Consider the following 26,270-nt stretch of genomic DNA (forward strand, 5'->3'; position numbering starts at 1 on the left):
CTGTAGAACCACAGGTAACATGGCTGTGGCCACACACTGGAACGCAGAAGACACTAGCCCACTCAAGGGAATCCATCCTCCCTGCAAAGAGCCTCCAAGGAAGCTGGGGAGGCTGGTGTCAGTGGAAGGCTCTGGCCTGTGTTGAGCCAGGAGGACAGGAAAACAGTGGAGTTGAAATGATTAGGGTGACTGTATGCAAGAAAGAGCAAAAGAAGGCAAGCCTGGGCTGTGTTAAGTACTGACGGAGGAAGATCCATTAACCCTGGCAATGAATGGGGTATGAAAGGTCAAAGGTTTGCTGATGGGCACTGCCATCTGCCTTTATTCTAGGCTTCAGCAGCAGCGTGTGGGTACATAGGCTCTGGGCCTGGGTCCTGGCTGTGTTCCTCCTAGCCCCAGAATGTCAGAGGCCCCTCCAAGTGTTGGGATGGCCTGCCTGAACCCTTGGGACCTGACTTATCCAGGGCACGTGGGAGCCTCTAATGCATGTTTGCTCACTCCATGAAGTCAGAGTATATTCTGGGCTTCAGTTCCCTCCTCTGTTTGATATGGTTGGTTAGAAGCAGGAGTGAGAGGGCTCCTTAAAGGATTCGGCAGCCACAACTACGAGGCCGCCTTATACACTGTCACAATTATGTGGGTGTGCTGGCCAGTGAAGTGATTGACTGTCATTAGAACAACCATAACCTGAGTTTCTGTGGCTTATGTTTCCAGCACTATCACTTCCCTAAATTTCATTCTTGTCTCCTGAAGACTTTCTGAAGAGCAATGAGGAAGGTACAGCTTTCCTGAACAGGCTCTGTTTGAAAAACATTAAGATAGTATTTGCTTCTCTCCTCCTCAGGGAGGAGGAGTTTGTAGACTGACAAACTCTTATAACTGGCTGGTTAGGAACTCTGTGACCAATATAACTGACAGCCAGCATTTGGTGACAGCTTACCAAGTAGGGGATGGTGATAACCATCTGAGTCTTGGATGATGTCACTAAAACTGGACTCCACTTTGGGAAGAAAAGAAAGTGTGGAATGAGGGGTGAGGACCCCACTGCCAAATTGCCCATGGCCTTTTGGTTGTCCCTTTATAGCTTGGTCTTCAGCTTACTCAAAATTGATGTGAAGCAGTTAGGCTTCATATCCCCTGAAGCTTCTTCTAGTTCCATGTTCTCCAGTGTTCTTTGCTGGTTTCAGCAAATTTAATAGGAAGGTGAACACATAAGAAATGTTATCAATAGAAACCTTATGAAGAACACTTTAACATGGAGGGAGGAATGGAGGAAGGAGAGGAGAGAGGAGTGTGGGGGAGGAGGGTGGGAGAGAGAGACAGAGAGAGAGGGGGAGAGAGAGAGGCTGAGTGAATTGGTAACATGACCACCCTCAGTGAATGGGGAAAATCTGTCATCTTTTGGGGGGTTACAGTTAGAGTCTCCCTTGTGCAGTTTCTGGGGATCAGCCTGATTGCTAACTGCCAGGAAACTGGTCATGTGGGGGATCTGTGTGCAGAATGGCAAGCCTGCAACATCCTGGCACATGTAGCCACTGTGTATGGTTTGGGGGTCCAGCCGGTGAACTCCTCTAGGTAAAGGCTGATGAGTTACAAAAGTAGTTTGTGTAGCATCCACTTGCCAGCTTCACTTTGGGACCAATACACCTGCAGTCTTATGAGGGTCACCGGAATGATCCAGTGACACCAGGCAGAGTCTTCTGATAGGTTCTATGAACTTAATTTGATTTTGTTGTAGAAGAAAATTACAAAAGTCTTTTATATTAGGTAGGTGAGCACAATAATCCTCTCCAAGAGGGCACATGTGCACTTCCTGAGCGTGACCGCTGAAAGCTTACGGTTTTGTGAATAGGCATGGTGGTGGCAACCTCCTAAGACCGACTCAGACTAATCTGGGTTAAGCTCCAAATATGACCTACATCAAGAATGACAGAATCGGGTGGAGCCGAATGAGGAGTTTCCTCCCACTTGCTCTAAATTCTGGAACCTTTACACCTAGCCTATCACAAAGGTGAAAGTATGTCTGACCACATCTTGGAGGAATCAAATGTGTTTATGTAGGGCTCACAAATAAACAAAGATTTGTGCTCCCTCTGCTGGTTTCCTACAGGAATATTAAGGTAGAAAGGAACCAAAAACAGTGTTGGCATCTTCAGCAAACACTGTTGATTTGTGTATACTGAGAACAACTCATTTAACTTGGTTTTGGGACATTCTTCGAAAAACTCAGCCTTTATCAGGTTCCAACCAAGGCACTTGGAAATTCTTAAAATCAGATATTAAATCAGACATACCTGTAGTCCTCCACTACCAAATTGCTAGCTGTGACTGTAATAGGGATTTGGGGATTCATTTATCAACAGACACAAGTGGATTCCTCCAAGGTTTTAAGATCTAGACACAACCTTTAAAACAGTTCTTGGAAAAAACAAAATCTCAGGTCCAAGCTAAAGTTTCTTTTTTCTCTTCTTGTGTATAAGACCAGCTTCCAAAAGGTAAAGATTTATACTATTTATATCCTTTCCGATAATGTCAAACATTAGACTTGATTTTCCAAATCATTAGCATGCAGAAGAATGACCTCATGGTGAACAGATGCACTTGGCTGTGAGCTGCAGTGATTACATCAGCCCCGCCCAGCAGTCGAGGGTGCCCATTCCAGTTAACCCTTTGAAGGCCTCTCTGCAGCCCCCCCCCCCCTTCCTTAGGAACATGCATGAAAACACAAGCCAAGTCCCTCACCCCAATGTGTGTATGTGTTAAATGAGTATGTATACCTGCATAAAACATATATGTATGTAAACACACACACACGTGTGTGTGTGTGTGTGTGTTAACTGCAGCAAATATTTTAACACTGGCTACCTTTCAGAAATTGCTGGTCAATAAGGAAGGAATCAAAAGGAACATAAACTACAGGGCTAAAAAAAAAGGCAGCTCAAATACTTATTATGTACTAGGTATTATGAGTACAAGTAGTAGACAGAATATGTATGTGGTAGGTGGTGTTTTAAAATAACATTTTCTGACTTGGAAAATAGTTTCTTTTTTAAACCTCTTTTTAAGAAGCAGAGCACCCACCTATCAGCTAACAATTAAAGACCCTACATCCTCATCAGTGGTTGACAGTGCATCATGAAGAGAAACACATTTACTTGGCTGGTGTGCCCCTCTCTGACTGCCTCCGGTGACAAGGAACAGCACTGGGGCAGGGGGAGTCTGAAGAGAAGGCATTTTCCAACAGCAGCGTCTTTGGGCACAAGCCACTCCCACTGAGCACACTTCCTACTTATGCATAGGACTCCAAGGCTGATATCACAGGCCTTCCCTCTAGAAATGGGAGCTGCTTGCTGCTACAAACACAGTGTGGATGGAATACAGGGTTCAGGTTACTCTGCCTCCGCATTAACAACAAAGCCCCTTGCATGGAGGATACAAAGAAAACCTGGGAGCCCCTAATTCCTCAGATTGTGCATATGCATGTGAGCAGGAGCCCAAGGCCCTGCTTTGATGGCACTGCTGGCCGAGAAGGTCTGATTGGGTCCTAAGTGCACTGTGGGGGCTTAAGCGGCTCAGGGTCAATTTTTCCAGTTGGCTTGCGGCTTGGAAGAGAAGAGTTCACCTCTGTTTCTTAGTTTAAGCTAGCTGGCTCATGTGGGTTTGACTGTACTTGTCCCGAGAAAATAGGAGACACCGAATAAATGAAAAATGTTTTCATCTGTAAAAGTGGTAATAGGCTGGGATAGGGATTCCTCAAAAGCAAAACTGCTATGTGAAGAGCGGAGGATGTGCTTTTGAAAATGTGCCTATTTATGGTCTGGAAATGCTCCGCCCTCACTGCACTGCCTCCAGATTTCAGTTCACATCAAGTTCCTTTCCAGTTCCTTCCTCATCTTTGGTGTGGGCAGATATGCAAAGTGGTGACAGAGAACATGCCGCCCAGACTTAAAATTGCATTCATGGACTGGTGTGATATGTGTACAAAAATTTTTATCATTCAACACGGAATGCTCTAAACCCTAAACATTATGAAATGTAATGTGGATGCGAACAATTTGAAAGGAGGAAGAAACAGCATTTGTCTTGATAGCCCATGTTTGGTTTCATGTTCCTTTTGTATGGGTCCCAGGGCCCACTCATGAGCTGTCAGACCCTTATCTGCTAAGTGACCTTGGCAACGTGATGCTCTCGAAGAAGCCTGCTAGCCATTGCCTCCAAATACCAGGTCCTGAAAAACCCAAATCACTTCTGGAGACTCACTTAAGATATTACCTACACACTAGCTCATTCGGATGGATTTAAATAATTATGGACTTTTGGAAAAGATCAAACTAATTTACATAGATGCTAAAGTATGCATGGAAAACAAAGCTCATCAATATTTGTTTCAGGAATATCTTAATCTAGAGCCTTAAGAATGTAAGAGTTAAGGAATGTCAATACCTAGTTATTATTTCATTTCTTCTAATTATAAGAAACAAAAACCTTTCTTAAGAGTTAAAAACAAACAAACAAAAAAAACCCAACAACTCACAAAACCCTGCACAGAAAAACTAAGTCCCAGGACCTCATGAGGATGAAAAAGAGCTGAATGCGATCTTTAAAAAATTTGCTTTGCTACAGATCCTTCATGTTCTTTCACCTACACACTAGAAATGATTTTCAACCTCTAGCCAGAGTGGTGTGAAATCTCCATTTCCCTTGAAACTGATTTTTTTTTTTTTTTTTGGTTTTAGATAGAATGTTGGCAGAGGGTATAAAAGAATTCAATTCACAGCTGTTCTACTTTTTTTTTTAATGTAGGAAACATTAATCAAAGCTTTAAGTTATAAGCTTTCTCATGTTGTTTAGTATTCCAGTTCAACAAAGATCAATAGAGGCCATCCTTGTGTTTCTTGACGCCTCACCAGGAAGCAGAGGCGTGATTATGTAAATCGCCCGGCTCCAGCACCTCGGCCAGCTTGCTTATCTCCCCGGCCTTCTGCCTGCTGCTCCTGGCTCCCTGTGCAAAGTGCAAGCCTCTCCTTCTTATCTCCCAACAAAGCTCGGAGAGGCAAGGATTGAAGCCAGCGATGTTAAACAATGATGCATGGCTGATTTTATTTGTAAGTGATTTATTTCACTGAATTTAATTTTTTTTCACTTTGTGTGTAAGATATTTAGTAACAAGTCAGAATCGCAGAAGTAAGGCAGTGTTCAGAGACAATTGACACAGGTTAGAAATCTATTAAGCATGCTAACAGTTGTGTCTACACCGGTAGAAGAAGAAGGAAGCCCCTCATTGAGAATTTCAACATGCATTGACTAAATATCCCATTTACTCTCTGAAAGGCAATTAATCTGTAATTACATGCAGAAATTCACAAGTAATTCTATTCTTTGGGAAAAAAAAAAAAACCCCACAGTAATCATATAATCAGTTTAAGGGGTAGTACCCTTTTTTTTTTTTTTTTTTGAATTGGAAATACAAAAAGAGTAAAACCTAAAAACAAGGACATTCATGGAAATTTCTGAAATATTCCATTGGCATAATAAATGAAAATGATTGAAAGCCAGTTTCTAAACAGGTTCCACGCCAGGTGCTGCGCTGGTTGGCAGCCTGTCCGTGTGACACAGGCCACTCCAGAGAGAAAGGGTGCACGCAGCTCTGCTGTAATGATGGACCAGGGGACACTGTCCTTCCATCTCTCCTGCATTAATCCCTGACCCGAGTATCTCGGCAGCATAATCCCCATTTAGCATTAGTAGCAACGGCTTCGACTGTGAGGAACACTTTTTTGATAAGTAAGCACTGATTCGGGCATCGCTTTTAAACAACATATTCCCAGCTCAGCAAGAAACCTACACTCCTGAATGAACCGGAGCACATTACTGAGAAAAAGTTCATTAACCTTGCTAGATTCGGGGGTTAACAGGATAGCTGAAGAAAAGCACTGAGTGAACAGCTCGGATACAAAACAAATTAAAATGAATGTCATCATTCCTTTTGATATTCATTAGTTGATTCAGAGGGAGAATGCTCTTCTTAAATTTGCAAGCATTTATCTGTGAAAAACAGGTGTACATCTGCTGCTCGAGTGCGTCCTAAGCGCGGGAGGGCAGAATAATGCAGACACTCACCCGTTCCGCTGAGGGAGGGGCTGGGCGAGGGAGAAAAGACTTGGGCCGCGAAATCCTCAAACGTCATTACTTCTCGGTGGTTCTGAATTATTGCTTCGAGGTACAGAGCTCTCTCTTCGTAGCTGCAGTCATTGATTAAGGAAACAAGTGCACATGTGGAACGACACATATAACAATGACACGGTTCACTCTGGTTTGAATACGGTTATGCAACTTTTATGTGTGTGTGGGGTGGGGGGAAGAAAGTACCTTCCAAGTCTGTTAACCTCTTGCCAGGGAATTAAATAGAAGTCATAATTAATGGTAAGATTCTGATGTTGAGACCTGTTTGTCTTAGACTTCAGTCAGTTACATCCAACACCAGTATTACTGAAAAATATGAACATCAATAGTTATAGAATCATAGCAAAAAATCATTAAGGTTGATCCAAACAAACAAAAACAGAGGCATTGATTGTGACGGCATCTCTTTCCACTGACGGCTGTGTGACGATGTCGGACCTTCCCTTCCTAGGTCAGTGGATAGAATGTTCTTCTCAGCCCCTATCAAATGAATTGACACTTGAAGCAAGAATTGGTGTACACTTAAAAAAAAAAAAAAAAAAAAAGACCCTGCACGGAAGAGGGAAGGCCAGGAAGGTATGCTCCAAGGGGGCACCAGTGCCTCAGGCCAGGACAGGCTACGAGCATTAGAAAATAGGAACTAATAAGTGGGGGACTCTAGCAGAGAGTGCACAATGCAATTTAAAAAAGAAAAGACTATTGCCTTTTAATTAAAACTGCAGTCTGGAACACACGCATTCAAATGTGTAATCAAAAACCAGTCACCAATAAAACTTACAAGCGTAACACGCTGAAGCAACTTTCCAGCTGTCTTAATAGGACCCCTGCGTGTGGCAGCCTTTCATAGGGCAGAAAGCAAATCTTCCCCTTTTGTGTATGGCTTCTGTTTCCTCGGAAGGTGAATCATGCACTTCCAATAACAGGATAACGTCAGAACAATTCGACAACGGATGGAGGCACCGCGCGTATGACTTTATGAATTAACAGTTGGGGAAGTCGGCATGACGTCTCATTTTCCCCTTCCTAGTTATCAATGCAAAAGTTAAAAGATGTGTTTTAGTCGTTTTGAAAATCATGCTAATTCTCCAGGAACACAGGGAATGTGGATCACCATCAATCAGTTCATTATTTGCTGCTCTGGAAGAGCAAAAGTAATTCTAGCATTTCTCACCGTATTTTAAAACTATCTTTCCAAAACAGCCTCTTTAAAAATAAAAGTTGGTGACAATTATGCTTTTCCGATTAGCTTTCAGTAAGCATGTGTTTTAAGATTGGAAAATGTTTTTCTATTTTCTTTTGTCAAAGTATGCATATGGATTTCCCAATGCAGGCCCTTCCTCTTCTGCCCCCTTTAATTATATTCAGAGGAAGATTTTTACACCAGGAGACCCGAGGCATCTTGGGGCTGTGCTGTCTACTGCGGTAGCCATGAGCCGCATGTGGCTATCTAAATTTAAATTTAAATTAATTAAAATAAAAAAATAGAAATTCAGTTCCTCTGTCCCACTAGCTGTATTTCAAGCACCCAGCAGCCACATGCAGCTGGGGTCACTGTGCTGGATTGCATGGATGTGAAACACGTCCTTTGTCGTGGCGAGAGCTATGGGGCAGCTCTGTTCCAGAATTTCTCTTTACGCTTGCTCTATGTAACTTTAAAAAAGAATTCAAAAGTGGCCCCTCTGATGAATTTACAGTGTTTTATGCAGACAGTCACGGCAGCCTAAGGCCTGGGTGGTGGGAGTCTGAACCGGCTTCTCGAATGCAGGCTGAACTCCCAGTGACTCGCCCTGATGAACAGGCTGCCAAACTTCCACAGTGAGAGGCGTCCTCTCAGGCCCAATTCTAGAGGGACCCACTAATGCCATTCACGTCTCATTATGAACACGCTTATTCTGCACAGCACTTGGCTGTCGCACAGCTCGGCCCTCCGTGCACGGCCCCAGCAAGCCGCTGGTCCAGGGAACAGCAGGACGTTAGGCCTGAGTGGCCGTCTGGCGAACAGGCACTCTGACACTAAGCTGGCACGTGCTGGCCCAGCAGGGGCCGAGCGAGGCGTGACAAATTACTCAAAGAGCTGAGCTAAACTTATGGCTGACAACCACCTGAGCCTTAGGACAGCCGTGGCCCGCTGTCAACACGCAATTCATGGCTCCCCCTTTCAGACCGCAGTCTGCTTGAGGGCCCGGGTTAGAGCAGGCGCGGCCCTCTAAAGACCTGTCATGCTCTGCCTAGAATGGTCCTGCTGTTTCCTGAAAGGCCCCACTGCGTCCAACACATCCACATACAGTGCTTGGGACAATGGTGAACAAAACAGAAGAGTGGATGCATTTTGCTAAATGTGCTATGGAAGCCACATATCTGTAAGAGTGGCTGCGATGTTAATCAAGCTCGCAGTCAACCCTACAAAGAGATGTCATGTATAATACCACAGAAATTGACCTCAGACAGCAGCTCGTCATCCTCTCCCTGAATGACACTATCCAGTTGGTAAGCTTGTCCCTGTCAAGGCTGAGAAATCTGGGCTCCTAAGAGCAAGTCCAGCACTTGAGTTACCGGGGGTGATAATCAAGTTTTGAGATTCTCTGACTTGAACATTTATGGTCTGACTCCTCAAAGAAGGCACTGTGGGAGACAGCACAAAAAGGTGCTTCCGGAACTGGATACCAGAGGAGGAAGTGTTTACCTCACAGAAGATTCCCAATCTCGCATTCACGCCCTTGTCACACGTAGCACACACTCCCCCACCCCCAGGCTGGTCCTATGCTGTCATTGGAGCGTTAACAGCGCTAAACTGGGTGTTGTCATCTAGACAAACATCCATTAGGGACTGCAGGGAGACCAGGAGATCACCAAATGCATTTTCACTCAAGGCCCACGCCAGGGCATGTAAACACCATGACAAAAAGAAAACAAACACCACCCCAATCCTGGCACTGTTTAGAAACAGCGAAGGAGCTCAGGGTGCCAAAAATCATTTCTTTTAGTAGCTTTAAAGAATGTATGTAGCTCTGGGATTTAACTGAATTTATTAGAACTACTAACAAGGGCAATTAGAAGCAGCATCACCTGACATTTTCTTTTCTTTTTCTTTTTTTTAATTTGCATATAAGTGGACCCGTGCAATTAATGTTTGTTTATTTTTGAGAGTTACAGGGTGCTAGTGGGGGAGGGGCAGAGAGAGAGAGAGAGAGAGAGAGAGAGAGAGAGAGACAGGATCTGAGGCAGGCTCTAGGCTCTGAGCCATCAGTGCAGAGGACTTGAACTCACTGATGCAGGACTTGAACTCACAGACTGTGAGATCATGACCTGAGCTGAAGTTGGTCACTTAACCAACTGAGCCACCCAGGCACCCCTGACATTTTCTTATCGAATATCTTTAGGGCTTCAATGCTGGTTGTTTTCTACATAAATAAAAAAAAAAAAGGCATTTATAATTTAGACATCAAAACGCTATTCTAAGGTTCCTCTCCTGTGTAAGACATGTTAAGATATGAACCGAATGCTGTAATAATGTCAGGCAGTGGATGGTCAGTGCCTCTGGCTGAAAGCAGGCAGCTAAAGAGACACCTGGTCAGAAATCCAATACCTGTTTTAATACTAGCCACTGCTCTGTTGTTCTCTCAAAAAGTCCACTAACAAATGTAAAACTTCAATTCTGTTCTAAATTACTATCTCATTAAAAACCACACACAAGTATTTTTTTAAAGAGAGAATTTTCCCTTTGATTACTCAATTTGGAGAACATTTAAATTACTACCTAGCAATCCATCTTGGTTCCTAGATATTTTGAGTTTTTTCAGTGACCCGCTGTGTCTATGTTTTGATGTAAGAATTTTATCAATTACTGATATCCCTCTACTTGAATAAATATGTATTTGCCACTTTTATTTTATCAAAAACTTCCAGGAGAACTTTCTGAGACCCTCAAGACAAATTCAACTGGGTTACAAAAGCCTGAGAATACAAGTCCAACTCCCCAACTTTACTCTGATTATTTGTTTTTATGTTTAGAAACGGCAGCAGCTGTCTGACAGGAAGGTGCTTGCCTTTTGGAGACAAGAGGGGCTTAGGTTTGAGTTCCAGCTTTCTCCCTGCTACCATGGGGGGACCCAGGACAAGCTGTTTCAATAGCCCCAGCCTCGGTTGCCTGATGTGTAAAGCGAGGACACTGACATCTGCTCTTGGGGCTGCCCAGAGGACCAGATGGAATCACATATTGAAGCCTCAACGCGACCCAGGTTCCAGAGCACAATAGAAACATGCGAGATGTGGACTGCCCGCTCCTTCCCCCCACTTAATATGGGCTTAGGGGTTCATCTCCCAGAAAGAACATAGTGGATAAGCTGGGGGAACCTCTGTGTCTCTAGGACAAGCAAGCCTCCTTTATGCTAGACCCTCGTGAGCTGGGGTGAGTGTCATGGCTTCCACATTACTGATCAGCAAGTGGAAATGCGAAGGGTTCAAGTGATTTTCCAGAGTCACAGTTACTCAGTGGTACAGTTGAGACCAGAACCGAGGTCTTCTAACTTTTACTGCTTTCAGCTTGATTTCTATAGTACACAGGATTAAGTTTGGGGTTTCATGCAAGGTTGGGAGCTAAACTACTGACTTAAATCTATATGGGCGTGAAAATCAACCTGAGTCCATAGGCTTAAGCTGCGTCGACACCCACAGACTATGCTGACTTTATAAATTCAGAAAAATAACAATTACTTCATTTTCATTTCTTTTTACTTAATCATGCTATGTGTTTGCTGACTGCTGTTTAGGATTTTCACCCTTTTCTCTGCTTTATTTATTTATTCCTTAAATTTTTTAAAAATTTTATTAATTTTTTTGAGAGAGACAGAGCATGACTGGGGGGGGGGGTGGAGAGAGAGAGGGAGACACAGAATCCGAAGCAGGCTCCAGGCTCTGAGCTGTCAGCAGAGCCAGATGTGGGGCTCAAACTCACAAACTATGAGATCATGACCTGAGTCAAAGTCGGATACTTAACCAACTGAGCCACCCAGGTGCCCCTATTTTTTTTTCTTTTAAGGAAAGACGTTCCCTAAATTTCCCAGGACTGGCCACTAGTCCCAGCCTGACAAAGCAGCCTTGGAGGAGCCTTCTGATGTCATATCTGTGTGTCCTGCAGCAGTTTTCCTACCTATCCCTGGTTTTCCTTAACTCATGCAGCCCCTCATCGATGACACAAGCCCACCCAGAGCTGGTCGCACTTGTGACTCTGTAGACTCCATTCCCCATGGCAGTAGTCTATGAGGGGAGGGAAGCCAAGTTTCAGCACTGCCTGGGAGGCTCTGGCCAACCCCATGTGCCTCTGAGAAGTCGTGGCACTTGCAAAGTTTGCCACCATTGCTTGCTCCATCCATCCCTTGAGGGTGTGACAGTAGAATAAAGAGAAGCCCTGACTGTAGTTACCATGGAGGACCATCTCATCTTAAATATCCTTGCATTTGTTTCCTGTGGCTGCTGTAAATGACCACAAACTGGTTGGCAGGGGGCAGGGGGCGGGGGGCGGGCTTAAAACAACAGAAGTTTGTTCTCTCACACTTCTCGGAGGCCAGAAGTTCAAAGTCAAGGTGTCAGCAGGGCCTTACTTCCTGCAGAGGCTCTATGTGACTGATCACTCCCATCCCTGCCTCCTTGGCTATACTGCCTCCTCCTCTTCATGTGTCTCTTATAAAGACACTTGTTATTAGATTTAGGGCTCACCTGGATAATCCAGGATGATCTTCTCATGTCAAGATCCTTCACTGAGTTGTAAAGACCCGTCTTGGAATAAGTTAACATTCACAGGTTCTGGGATTAGGCATATCTTTCTGGCACCCACGACTTAGCCCATTATACTCCTAATGAGTATACCGTATTATACTGTATGGGTCAGGTTCATCCTTACATCACTCATACTACCTAGCTTATAGGTGCTTTATGCAATATTTATTGAATGCCTAGGATTTGTGCCCATTGCTCTGGGTTATGACACTGCTAGATATATTTCAAGCAAAGGCAGCTTATAAAGAGAGATTAGGGAGTTTTCAGTTTGAAGTAAAAATCTGCATAGATAAAAAAATAAGTGATACAAAACTTCCAGAAGAAAAGTATAGGGCAAATTCTTTATGACCTTGGGATTTGGAGTGATTCATTAAATAAGAAACAAAAACATGAACCATAAGGGGGAAGCCTGGTACATCTGGGCGTATTCAAATTAAAAACTACTATTTACCACAATACCATAAAAAGTGACAAGGTACAAAGTGGGAGAAGTCATCTACAACACACACAACTGACAAAGGGTAAATGTCCAGAACATGTAAAGAACTCCCAGAAATCAGTAAAAGAATCAAATCTAATCAAATCTATTAGAAAAAATGGGCAGGGGCACCTGGGTGTCTCAGTCGGTTAAGAATATGACTTAGCTCAGGTTATGATCTTGCAATTTGTGAGTTCTAGCCCTGCGTCGGGCTCTGTGCTGACAGCTCAGAGCCTGGAGCCTTTTGGATTCTGTGTCTCCCTCTCTCTCTGCCCCGAACCCACTCTCATTCTGTTTCTGTCTCTCTCAAAAATAAATAAGCATTAAGAAAATTAAAAAAAAGTTAAAATGGGCAAAATACACAAGCATTTCCAGAACATAAACTATGAATGGATATTAAGGTGCTTAACATCACTAATAATCAGGGATTATTACAGCCACAATGAGATACCATTTTATATATACCAGACTGGCAAAACAAAAAAATCTAATAATGCCAAATGTCAGAGAGTATAGGCAGAGGAATTCTCAGAGCCTACTGGTAGGAGATAATTGGCTTAACTTCTCAGGAAGGCAATTTCACATTATCCAAGAAACAGCAGATGTGCAGACTTGTGGGCCAGCAATCCCACATGTAACAATGTTTATAATATTCTATAGACAGTGGCAAAGTCAAAAAAGAGACAGAAACTATTTTTAAGTTCTACTGATAGATGTAGTCACATAGTAGAATATTATACAGCAGTGAAAATAAACCACAGGTGTGTGGATTAGTATGGATGAAACTTAAAAAACAATGTTAATGGAAAAGTAACTCACTGAAGAACATGTACAGTGCAATTCTATCTACATACATTTATATTTATTTATTTATTTTTAATTTTATTTTTTTATTTTAACTTGTTTTATTTTTTATTTTTTTTTAAATTTACATCCAAATTAGTTAGCATATAGTGCAATAATGATTTCAGTAGATTCCTTAATGCACCTTACCCATTTAGCCCATCCTCCCTCCCACAACCCGTCCAGCAACTCTCAGTTCGTTCTCCATATTTATAAGTCTCTTTTGTTTTGTCCCCCTCCCTGTTTTTATATTGTTTTTGTTTCCCTTCCCTTATGTTCATCTGTTTTGTCTCTTAAAGTCCTCATATGAGTGAAGTCATATGATATTTGTCTTTCTCTGACTAATTTCACTTAGCATAATACCCTCCAGTTCCATCCACGTAGTTGCAAATCACAAGATTTCATTCTTTTTGATTGCTGAATAATATACATATACATATATGTATAATATACATATACATATACATATACATATAATACATATAATATACATATACATATATGTATGTATACATATACATACACACACACACACACACACACACACACACATATATATCACATCTTCTTTATCCATTAATCTATTGATGGACATTTGGGCTCTTTCCATACCTTGGCTATTGTTGATAGTGTTGCTATAAACATGGGGGTGCATGTGTCCCTTCGAAAAAGCATACCTGTATCCTTTGGATAAATGCCTAGTAGTGCAATCGCTGGGTCATAGGGTAGTTCTATTTTTAGTTTTTTGAGGAACCTCCATACTGTTTTCCAGAGTGGCTGTGCCAGCTTGCATTCCCACCAACAATGCAAAAGAGATCCTCTTTCTCCACATCCTCACCAACATCTGTTGTTGCCCGAGTTGTTAATGTTAGCCATTCTGACAGGTGTGAGGTGGTATTTCATTGTGGTTTTGATTTGTATTTCCCTGATGATGAGTGATGTTGACCATTTTCTCATGTGTCAGTTGGCCATGTGAATGTCTTCTTTGGAGAAATGTCTATTCATGTCTTTTGCCCATTTCTTCTCTGGATTATTTGTTTTTTGGGTGTTGAGTTTGAGAAGTTCTTTATAGATTTTGATACTAACCCTTTATCTGATATGTCATTTGTGAATATCTTCTCCCATTCCATCGGTTGCCTTTTAGTTTTGCTGATTGTTTCCTTTGCTGTGCAGAAGCTTTTTATTTTGATGAGGTCCCAGTAGTTCATTTTTGCAGTTGTTTCCCTTGCCTTTGGAGATGTGTTGAGTAAGAAGTTGCTGCGGCCAAGATCAAAGAGATTTTTGCCTGCTTTCTCCTCAAGGATTTTGATGTCTTCCTGTCTTCCATTGATGTCTTTCATCCATTTCGAGTTTATTTTTGTGTATGATGTAAGAAAGTGGTCCAGGTTCATTCTTCTGCATGTTGCTGTCCAGTTTTCCCAGCACCACTTGCTGAAGAGACTGCCTTTATTCCATTGGATATTCTTTCCTGCTTTGTCAAAGATTAGTTAGCCATACATTTGTGGGTCCATTTCTGGGTTCTCTATTCTGTTCCAATGATCTGAGTGTCTGTTCTCATGCCATATTTTTATTTATTTTTTTTAAAGTTTATTTATTTATTTTGAGAGAGAGAGAATGAAAACAGAAGTGGGGGGGGGCAGAGAGAAGGAGAGACAGAATCCCAAGCAGGTCCTGTGCCACCAGCACAGAGCCCGACGTAGGGCTCAAACTCACAAACTGTGAGATCACGACCTGAGCTGAGATCAAGAGTCAGAAGCTTAACCAACTGAGCCACCCAGGTGACCCTCTACATAAATTTAAAAAACAGGCAAAGTAAAACATACTGCTTTAGGAATACACACATATGCAGTGAAACTATCACCCACATTATATCTGGGGTGGGGGAAGAGGCTGCATAGGGAAAGGTCAAATATATTGGTCAGTACACATGGGGGGCCAGTACAGAGGCATGTTTTATTATTCTTTAGAACTTATGTAAATGTTAGCCATTTTCTAGTATGTGTAAAATATCTCATAATATAAATAGGCAATCTGGTGAGAATGGAATATAGTACTAATCAAAGGGATCTTTTCTCACCTATTGTAAGGACAGAATGAGCTTCTTTAAACCAATGGCAGTGGGGCACCTGGGTGGCTCAGTTGCTTAAGTGTCTGACTTAAGCTCAGGTCATGATTTCATGGTTCATGAATTCAAGCCTTGCATCAGGCTCTGTGCTGACAGCTGAGAGCCTAGAGCTGCTTCAGATTCTGTGTGTCCCTCTTTCTCTCTCTGTCTCTGCCCCTCCCCGCTTGCATTCTCTCTCTCTCTCTCTCTTTCTCTCTCTCTCTTAAAAATAAATAAACATTAAAAACAAAACCAAAGGCAGATATAAAAAATACAGTTAGAGATAACAATGATAGGTCCATCTGATTCAGACACAGAAAAAGCAGAAAAGAGGCAGTGCTGTTTTTAAGGCCTTAGTTCCAGAAACAGACCAAAATATGAGAGCTCAAAATTTCCAGAAAGGTGTGAAAAGCTGTGGATACAAATGCCATCCATGGGGTGGGGGAATATTGCTCCAGGAGAAAATATGTCTTCCTACAAAGATACTTTTGCTAGAATTACCTCACACTAAGAATGACAAAATGGGCTGAACTAGAGAATGGTGAACACACTACATATATACACAGGCCTGTGTGCATGATTTCTATTCAGCATCCTACTCTGCTCAGTACACTTGATTTCAAGGGACTCTGCCATTTTCAGAAAGCAAGTCCACATTCACTCAAATGCTTATCCGTGCAAGAAATATGTGCTGAGTGCCCACCAGTGCTTGGTGATGGGCACACAACTGGGAAACAGGACAGGGGCTGCCCCTACCCTCAGCAGGCCCACATTCCAGCAGAGACAGGTGCACAGAGTAAGGGGAGCTGTCCTTACGTCAGTGCCAGGTAGAGAGTGAGGACAGAAAGGGCAGGGAAGCCTCTGAAGCGGTGGCCAGAAAGGGCTAATCAAGAGGGGGTGGGGGCGAGCAGCTGTGAGAGCATTACACGTGCAGAGAGGCATGAGTTGGAAGGAGCCCCAAGGAGTTTCAGGATGTGAAAGGAGATTGGTACCCACCCCAGGGTGGCAAGAGGGGGCAGGAGGTACATTTGAAAGACTGGCTGGGTCTGGGTGACAGGAGGTCTGAATGGTTTGAGGCAAGGGAGCAGTGTGGCCTCACTTAGGTTTCTAGATCACCCTGAGAAGATCTGCCACCACTAAGGAAAGTCCAGCACGCCCTCACGTTTTGAAGAGGTCAATGCTGGCATGCATCTATATGATTAATCCCTGGGCTTGTACAGTACTTGTTCTCTGCCTATTTCCAGGATATATATATGTTGAGCAAGTGGAAATTGTACGATGGCTACCTGCAGATTTGAAATGACCATAACTTCTGAGAATGGTCTTGAAGAGAAGGGGTCTGGTTGGATGATGTGCCTGACTTGGAGGGAAGAGGAAATGGAGCACAGGCAGAGGTGGAAGCAGCCCTCCAGGATGAAGCAGAGAACAAAGTGTTATGGACAAGATGGCGGGCACATTCCTCACACAAGAACAGATAATGTGCTCACAGAAATCTGGTGAAAAGGAGACTATTTAAGACAGCTGTGGATTGAGGGATATTACCCTGAATCAAATGTTTTAAATATATCTATAGATATACTTTAAACCTAGCAAAAAGATGCATCAACAGTTGCAAAGAGTCTGAGCTCAGAGAAGGGACAGCTAAGAATAATTTATGAGACGAGGAAATTAATGAGATGATTTCTTCCATCAGTCCCACCACCAGAAGCTTTAGGAGGAGAGGATGCAGAGGATGGTGATAACACATTTTCATTTCTTAGGCAAACAGCAGTCAAAGGATAAAGCTTTAAAATGCTCACTGGTCTCGGATATGACAGCAAAAGCACAAGCAACCAAAGACAAAAAATATGAAAATGTATCAACAAAGTGAAGAGACTGGAAAAAAAAAAGTGAAGAGACAACCCACAGAATGAGGGAAAATATTTGCAAATCAGTTACCTAATAAGGGTCTCATACCTAGAATATGTAAACTCTTGTAATTCAATAATAACATGACAATTCAATTTAAAAAATGGTCAAATGATTTGAATAGACATTTCTTCAAAAAAGACAAATGCATGGCCAACAAACATATAAAAAATGCTCAACATCATTAGCCACTAGGGAAATGGAAATAAAAACCACTGAGGTACTGCTTTAACCCTACTAAGATGGTTATCATCCAAAGGGACAAGGATGACAGTGTTGGCGAGGGTGTTGAGAACCTGGAATTGTTGCACTCTGCTGGTGGGATGTGGAATGGCACGGCTGCTGTGGAAAACAGTGTGGCCATCAGCCTCTCAGGAGTCAAACGCGTGACCCAGGAAATCTGAGGTCTACACCCACGAGAACTAAAAATGCACGTTCACACAAAAGCCTGTCCACAAGTGTTCACAGCAGCATTCTCTGTAATAGGCAAAAACTGAAAACAATCCGAATGTCCATAAACTGAAGAATGGATAAACCAAATGTAGTCTCTCCATACAGTGGAATATTATTCAGCCATAAAAAGGAATGAAATATTGAAACAGCTACAACACAGACGACCCTTGAAAACACTGCTAAGTGGGAGAAGGTAGATACAAAAGGCCTCATATTGTGTGACTCCATTTATAGAAATGTCCAGAAAAAGAAAATCCAGAGTCAGAAAAGAAATTAGAGCTTGCCAGTGACTGCGGGCAGAGTGGATACAGGGTTTCTTTTGGGGATGATGAAAACATTCTGGAATTGGATGATGCTAATGATTGCACAATCTGGTGAATATAGTAAAACTCATTGTAGTACACAATTTAAAAGGGGGAGTTTTATGGTATGTGAATTATATCTCAATGAAAAACTGTCCCCACAAATGCCTATGGTATGTGTGGTACACCCTATGCACTGTGGGGAGGGTCTTCTAATGCAAAGGTCCTCACTGAGCACACTCTGGAACAGATGGAGAGGTGGCCTGGCAGAGAACAGAGCCCTCCGGGCACTGTTGCTGGATCATTTATTCATGGAAGATGCCTGCAGAGGAGCAGACCGTGTGCCAGGGACTGTTTTAGGAGCTGGAGGGAGCAAGGTGAGAAAGATTACAGCATTCACAACTTATCTGGGAGGACAGACACCCAACCTGCAAGGTGGTAACTACTCTGTGGACTGAATGGATCCACAGACTATGTAAGTACCCATGGACGGAGAGTGGTGTAGGTCAGCCTGCCAAGGGTCTGTCACGGCAGGAGGGGCAACAATAGTCTCTAGCATCTGGGGATCACTGGAGGCTTTTAAGTAGATGAACAGCAAGATATGGCCAGTACTTGAGAGATAATGGCAGGGGAGGGCACATGTTGGAAGGGCCTAGAAGGGAGAGAGACTAGAGGAAGAGGAGCTAGTCAGGGAGAAAGATGTGAGATGGGCCTCAAGAAAGCAGGGTTGGAGGGAAGGGAGAGGAGGCTTCAGGCTGTAGGGCTGCTCACTCTTGGTGAGAGAGGGAAAAGGCAGGACAAAACTTAGGGGTTCAAGGCTCAAGTGACAAGGGGAACTGTCGAGTCTGAAGGGTCCGAAGGGATGTCAGGGGAGAAATACTGGGGAGATGACAAATGTGTCCTGGCAGAGAGGCCTGGGCTGCAGACAGGGAGCAATGAGTCATGGGTGTGGAGACTGCCGTAGAGGAGAAAAGGAGAGCATGCACCGCTGGGAACTCCTACCTTCCCACTTCTGCAGCAGGGGCAGAAGTACATTCGCAGGAAAGGAAGATGGAGGAGGGACTGGGGAGGGATGAAGAAGGTTCTGAGCCACATCGCAGAACCTTGGGAGGGGCATTTCTGGAAGGAGGAAACTCTGCTCCGATGGACTTCTATATCCTTCACATCTTCCCTGGTATCTGCCACCCAGAGGAAAATCCATAGGTGGGCTGGGTTGGCACTCAATAATCCTAAATAAATGGATGAAATTCCATAATCATCAAGATAGGAACAGATGCCAGATACAGCCTAAAGCCATACATCATTTTTTACAGAGATTCTGTTTGTCTTTCAATATAATGCAAATTTAAATTCTAGGACGGTTTAAGATCCCAAATAAATGAATCATTCAAAGTAAATGTCACAGCCTAGTAACGGATAAAGAGGATGACTTTACTGAACAATGTAACCAAATAAAACGGATTTTTGGGAAAAGGAAATTAAACACATGGAAGTATAAGATATTAGATTAGGTTTCAAACACTAATGATACACTCCTTGAAAGGAAAGCAGTCCACTTCTGCTAAGAAAGAAGAAAACAGCCATATGACCAGGTTTAAGAATAATTCCAAGGAAATGATAACACTAAGTGGAAATGTGATAGAAATAGGTTTGCTTCAGGCTATTAGATTACAGACTTTTGGAGATCTTCTCCCATACTCCCTTGTCCTTCTGGCACAGGGAACAAATGGGTCTCCCTCTTAGGATCTTGGGACACTCCAAGGGTGCAATGGATTTGATCTCTGTTCAGATCAGTTCTTCTTAGGGGACTGATTTGTTGAGGAGCACACCCCTAATGACCACATTTCCTACTTCCATCTCTGGTGCCACAGGTACACCTCACCTTCTGTAAGTCACCACGAAAGAAAGAAGCCCATGACAGTAAAACATCAGCGATGAGAAAACCCATCACTCAGCCTGTTTAACGTCTAGAGAACGTGCCGTCAAGTGAGCGAGCAGGGATTCCACAGGCTGCTTCACTGATGAACATGACCCAAGAAGTGACGGATCAGTGTGAACAACAGAGAGCCCGAGGGGTCTGCCGTGCTTATGCCAATAACTTGGTTTCTGGGAGGAAGGGAGTCAATGTTGCTTGAACTGTTTCTCTTTCACAGATTTTCATTCACTCTAAACATATGGCAGGTGAGGGGCTAAAAAAAATGTACTCTCAGCCTCGGCTAGAGAAAATGGCTACCGCTGACATTCTGCTGGCATTCAACATCCATCTAAAACTCACAGCTAAATGTAAAACAATTACAAATGCAGAACCATCTCTAAATGTCTGGAGTCCTCTGTGTGGCAAGGTACAAAAAGGGCAGACGATTAAGATAGCGGTAAACATGGAGTTTTAAGCTCTAACTTTATCACCGCCAACCGAAAGAGGAAAGTTATTATGAATACATTACAGGTATTATTTAGTGAATGTAATTTGAACTGAATCATCCAATATTTATGCTTCAACCATTCTCGCTTTGGAGGCAAAGGCGCGTTCCATGTGACCTACAGATTAGTTTATATCTAGGTTGATTCTAAAAATAAAACAGATTCATGATGATATATGATAATAAGAGAACCAAATCAACAAGGATAAAAATAATCTTCTATGGCAGATATTCTGGTTACCGTTCTCCTGAAATATGCTCTCTGTATGCCCATCAACAACCCACTGGGACCAGATGAAGTAGGACAGGGCTTGGGCATGGCAGAAGTACCTTTTCTGGCCCAAAGTATTTGCACCAAGCTCTCTACAGATTTTCTTGATTTTTCAATACTCCTTTTGAGGATGTTTACAAGTTTGAGCTATGTTTGTTTTTTTTCCCTCTTTTAAGCATTTAAAAACAAACACAAATATATCTGAAACAAGGAGCATTTCTATATTTCTGTAAAATCATTACAATGGCTTAATGGCATCTTATTTTCCAGGAAGATACTCATCTTAGTACTAATGATCAGATGACAAGGAGAAACTCCAAGAAAAGTTAGGGGGTTACCAAAGGCAAGCAACCTAGAAACCAAAAAGCAGCTCGTGTTAAGGGTGCCAAGTGGCCTCCCCTGGCCTGTGTAGACTCTGCTTTACTGGGTAAAATAGGGCATCACAGCACACCTGAGGGATAACTATTGCTGCTGACCAGCACTTGAAACCCAATCCACCCACAGACTTATCAGTTAGAAAAAAGAAATACTGTCACAATTATCAAAACCTAGCTGGAAATTTGGGGGAATTCTAATAATACAAAGCTCCTCCGTGATCAGAAGTAGCAAAACTATGTTTGCCACTTAATATTAAAGTGACTGGTTTGTGGCAATTAAAGACAGCGTGTGATGTAAATGGTTCACTTAGGCAGAAGCTACACAAAGTAGATGTGAGAGTTGAGCCATCACGCTAGGTGGCACCAGGTGGGGACATGTGTGGGTGCAGCTCCAACAGTAGGCTTGGCCAGACCCACCTGAGCGAACCCCAAGTGGTCAAAGGAACACAAACAACACTAGTTTCATTAACGTCGTGACTGGGGAAGGGGTTCTGAGCAGCTGGAAGGCAAAAAGCACCTTTTAGTCCTTTTACATCTGTCCCAGCAATTGGGTCACAGTCAGGTTAAACAAGCAATGATTAGAATGTATATACAAGTTAAATAATGTAGTGGGAAATTTTTATGTTTTGCTTTCAAGATTGGTCACAGAAATTCCCAGGGGCTGATGGAATTACTCTCATTTCATTTCTGTTAAAAACTGTTTGCCTGGATGAAGATCTAGCTGCTAGTGTGGACTAGGAGAGGTGGCTGCACTGGTGTAGATGAAAGTGGTAGGAGAAACAACCTGTTTCCACTGGGCCGAGGACCCTGCAAGGTGGTTGTCGTGTGTGTGAGAGGCATACTCCTGCTTACTGGGGAAGAAGGGAAACTCCCTATGAGGAACCCGGCAGAAGTCTCAGGAAAAGTCCAGTGTGGGGGTCAGGCACAGTGGCTGCATACTCTCGGAGACACACAGTGTGCAGCATGCCCTATTACAACAGCCCCATCCTGACAGCCCTCTGGGTGAGGCGTCTGTCTGTGGCACGTGAATCAAACTGCATCCTGAGTGGAAGCTACCCCAGGCCAGGGGCACCTCCACCAAAGTGGCATCAACCACAGGTTATACTGAGATAGTGATACCAACTAAAATGGCCGTGGGATTTCCACGGGCCAAGCACCATGCTAGGTGTGTTATGGGCTGTATCGTATCTCATCCTGGCAACTATGATTTGTTCTATTGCTCTTCTCATTAGGGAAGGAAGCCGAAGTGCAGAGCACAGAGGTACTCTGCTCCAGGCCCCTCGCATGGTAGATGCCAGGGTCCCGAACAGACACCCCAGCAGCCTGACTTTGGAGCCTCCACTCTCAGCTGTGGTCCCCCCCTCCAAGAGAAAAGCCTAGTGTGGCCACAACTAATAGAAGGCACAGCTCCGTGCCCTCACTGGTGCTTGTATGGAAACCTGAAGGAAGAAATGGAAGACCTTCCATTCCTGAAGGAAGAAAGGGAAGACCCCCTACAATTCAGACACTGTTGTTTTTTTTTATCTTTTTTTTTTTTAATGTTTTTATTTATTTTTGAGACAGAGAGAGACAGAGCATGAGCAGGGGAGGGGCAGAGAGAGAGTGAGACACAGAATCTGAAGCAGGCTGCAGGCTCTGAGCTGTCAGCACAGAGCCTGACGCGGGGCTCGAACTCACAGACTGTGAGATCATGACCTGAGCTGAAGTCGGACGCTCAACCGACTGAGCCACCCAGGCACCCCCAATTCAGACGCTATTATCCAACAACTTCAGGAGAAAGAAAATTCACTCTGTCTCAAGAGATTTTTCCTCCTGCCAATTTGATAAACTGCAATGCTTGGATCTCAAGTAAGTATTTCTAGCCATAACATGTCAGTGAGAGAAATTCCTGTGGGTTAGGGCAGGCGCAGGGTGACTTTTTTTTTTTTTTTTTTTTTTACTAAATCCCACCGGTACAATTCCCCTGTCTGCAGGGTAAGACTTCTGCAGCAAGGGTACCCCAGGTTGGGCCGTCCTTGCACTTGGCAATGCAGATGCCTCTATCTGTCACTCATTCCTTCATTAAAACTACCTCCCAACCCTGGCAGGCTCACCCATATGCTGGCGTCCCCATCCTCCCAGGGCCTGGCACCCTGTATCTGGCAGGGGCCACTGTGGGGTGACCATGTGTGTCCCTCATACTGCTGGTGTTGTTCCCATTCACCTGCTGTGGTATCTCCCATGGCTTTCAACCTGACAACAGACAGGGTCACACCAATGACCCTACAGGTTGTCAGTTATAGGAAAGCAATTTTCTCCATGAGATATGGCTAAATCTGGCTCAGGGTAGACTGACAGAGGGAAGAAGGAAATTTTTGTTTGTTTGTTTTCTCTCATAATTGGAGAATATATGTCATCAGGTGCAGAATGGAAATTCAATCCCATTTGAGTCTAACACTTGGATAACACATTCAATATCTATAATATATTTCAGTAGGTACATTTGAGTATCTAGAAATTTTCCATTTTTCAGAGTAATTCAGAAGGAAATGAAGAAACAAAGCTGACCCAGTGGGAACAAAGATCAGTATCAGAAATTCTCTCGTGATAACACATGTTCTAAAAAGAAAACGTGCAGATAAAAGTGATGGGTGTCTGTATCTCAGTTTTACATGTTTTTATATCCTGGGATTATTCCACTTCACACTTGAAGGGAAAACTGCCTGCTTTTCTTTCTTTCTTTTTTTTTTTTTTTTAATGCAAAATTCCCTATCAGAGATCCTGTTCATTCTAAAATATATTTGTCACATTACAAACAGAAATGGCCCTGAATGTTGTTAAAGATAAAATTCCCAACTCATACAATTCTCTGGGACTTTCCACATTTGAGCCCCATAAAGGCACTCAATATCATCTTCATGACTAAAAGTACAACTGCAATATTACTTAAAATTATAATCAAATCCTTCTGCAAATTAAGACACTTATTCTTGGAAAAATAGCCAAATTAAATTAGGTGTGTCTTTTCTTAATAGATCAAAAACAGCTCCATTAAATCAGCAGTTTTACATTAATGGCATGAGACATGGCCCAGATGAGGAAAATGTTCTTTGGAGTGACTTTGTATTTTATTTAAAGAGAGTTGGAAATGTTCTTCACAATTCAGATGTGAAGCAGAACTGTATTGCAGGTCCCCAGATCAGGAGGGCAGTATGAGCCCTATGAGGTAGCCTATCCATACCAGAGGGCCCAGGTTCCTCTTTTCCCAATTCTTTAGCCTGCCACTCATCCTTCCTTCCTTCCTTCCTTCCTTCCTTCCTTCCTTCCTTCCTCCCTCCCTCCCTCTCTTCCTTCCTTCCACCCATCCATCCTTCCATCCATCCATCCATTCATCCATCCAGCTGATATTTAATTAATGCTTCCTATGACAGATCCATTATTTTTCCTTCAAATGTAAAAATAGAAAAAGTATTTTCTTGCTCCTCAATCCTCTTTTGGGTCTTGGCTTCTATAACATAAAATACTCAACCACCACAGTAAGTGTTATAGTATTTGGGGGGGGGGTTCTAAAACACATTATGGTTCTGAGTTTACATTATAATCAGCCTGAGTTCCACTGGGGCAGTACCTCACTTAGAATAAAAGACAATCCTTACGAAATAAATAAGAACAACTTACTCAGTGTTGGCACACTGCTGCTCTCCCTTTAGTAGCCATAAACCCACAGGATGCTCTTGGAAATCTCAAACCATAGATGCTGAAGCAGAAACGGAACGGAAATGATTCTTCCTGAGGCCACCCAGCTAGTGTTGAGCAGGGTTTGAACTCAAGCTCAGGGCAATTTGTTTCCAGTGCTGGCCCTTCTACTGTCTTATGCTGCCTCAGTTTAATTTGAATATTATTTTAGTTAAGAGTTTGCAATAGTCATGCTAATTCCCAAATACTGTTATTTGCTGACAAGGACGGTGAAAATAGACAAATTACATCCTCCTCTCTCCCTCCAGAACCTATTGAGTAGCTACTGAGTAGCACAGAATAAATTGGTAATTTTTATAGCTAAGCTGGCATAAATGGTGACTACTAAGCCGGATTATTATCTATATGATTGACATTAGAAACCAGAATGTAGAATAACAAACTATATTAATCCAATTCTTTCATTTATATATCAGGGATTGGGAAGTTTAAATGAGCCCATTTAGGCGAAATTGACCTTACTAAGCTTATTTCTAGTCACATCTATAAAATAATCAGTATGTAATTCTAAAGTTTTATTAATTAGTTATTTTGAATGAACATTTTCAATGAGAGCATTTATTGTCAACAGATAGGTATTTTGAAGTTGCAATATGCTTCAACACTGGCAAATAACGCAGCTTTTCATGTAAGATCCATTTGGCTTTTGCTCCACAATCAAAACACTGAGAGGCAATAAGAATGGATTGTTATTCTTCAGCTGTTATCTTTTAAGGGTAATAAAGCTTCTGACAAATCCTTATTTTTTAATTACATGCTATTCAGTGTCATTAAAAACCACTGAAGAGGGTAAAATTGTCTTTGCCATGACTCTGAGCAAAAGAGGGACAAGAGACAAAAGTATGATACTCTATGTGTTGTGAGGGACAGCGTGGTCTAAGCCAACCCTGTGTTTGGGGCCACATGGCCCTAGGCAAGAAGCATGCCTCGCAGAACCCCAGGTCCTCATCTGGGAAAGAGGGTTAAGGGCTGCCCTGCAGGGCCATGTTGCAGTGAGGGGAATGACGCCATATGGGTGCTGAACCCCGGGGACAGGTGTGGTGGTCAGACATCTGGCCCAGAGCCATGTGCCTTGATTAGGGCTAAGGCATCTCCTTGTCCCTTGGCCTGAAATTGCTTCCTCCAACAGTAGGAACCATTTCAAGGGAAATGTTCTTCTCATCTAGACACTGAAATAGGAGGACCAGAAACTAGGATAGCAGTCATTTTAAATTATGGAAACTTGAGTGCCACCTACAGTGGATTCTGACTCTCATCAAGTATGTGGGTGATTTCCTTGTGACCTTATGTTTCTGACTGTTCTTGCTCACTCCCCATGACTATTCAGAAATGTCACTTTACAAATTCCCTTTGTATTTCTCCATTGCTTTTACTTTCCAGACTTCCCCACGCCCACATGCTGATAGTAGAGATGGGGTCCC

The 26,270-nt window shown here is 42.9% G+C and overlaps 1 protein-coding gene across 5 annotated transcripts in view; it reads right to left on the minus strand.

The window, feature by feature from the left end:
• The window catches only part of RALGAPA2 (Ral GTPase activating protein catalytic subunit alpha 2), a 322,181-nt gene that overhangs the window by 16,377 nt on the left and 279,534 nt on the right, over positions 1–26,270 (minus strand). For all 5 annotated transcript variants that reach the window (XM_042931750.1, XM_042931748.1, XM_042931749.1 and 2 more), the window contains one exon: positions 6,121–6,242. In XM_042931750.1, coding sequence (XP_042787684.1) covers positions 6,121–6,242 — 122 coding nt within the window. The remainder of the gene's footprint in view (positions 1–6,120; positions 6,243–26,270) is intronic.

Source organism: Panthera leo, chromosome A3, assembly GCF_018350215.1.
Source record: "Panthera leo isolate Ple1 chromosome A3, P.leo_Ple1_pat1.1, whole genome shotgun sequence".
NCBI classification, from domain to species: Eukaryota; Metazoa; Chordata; class Mammalia; order Carnivora; family Felidae; genus Panthera; species Panthera leo.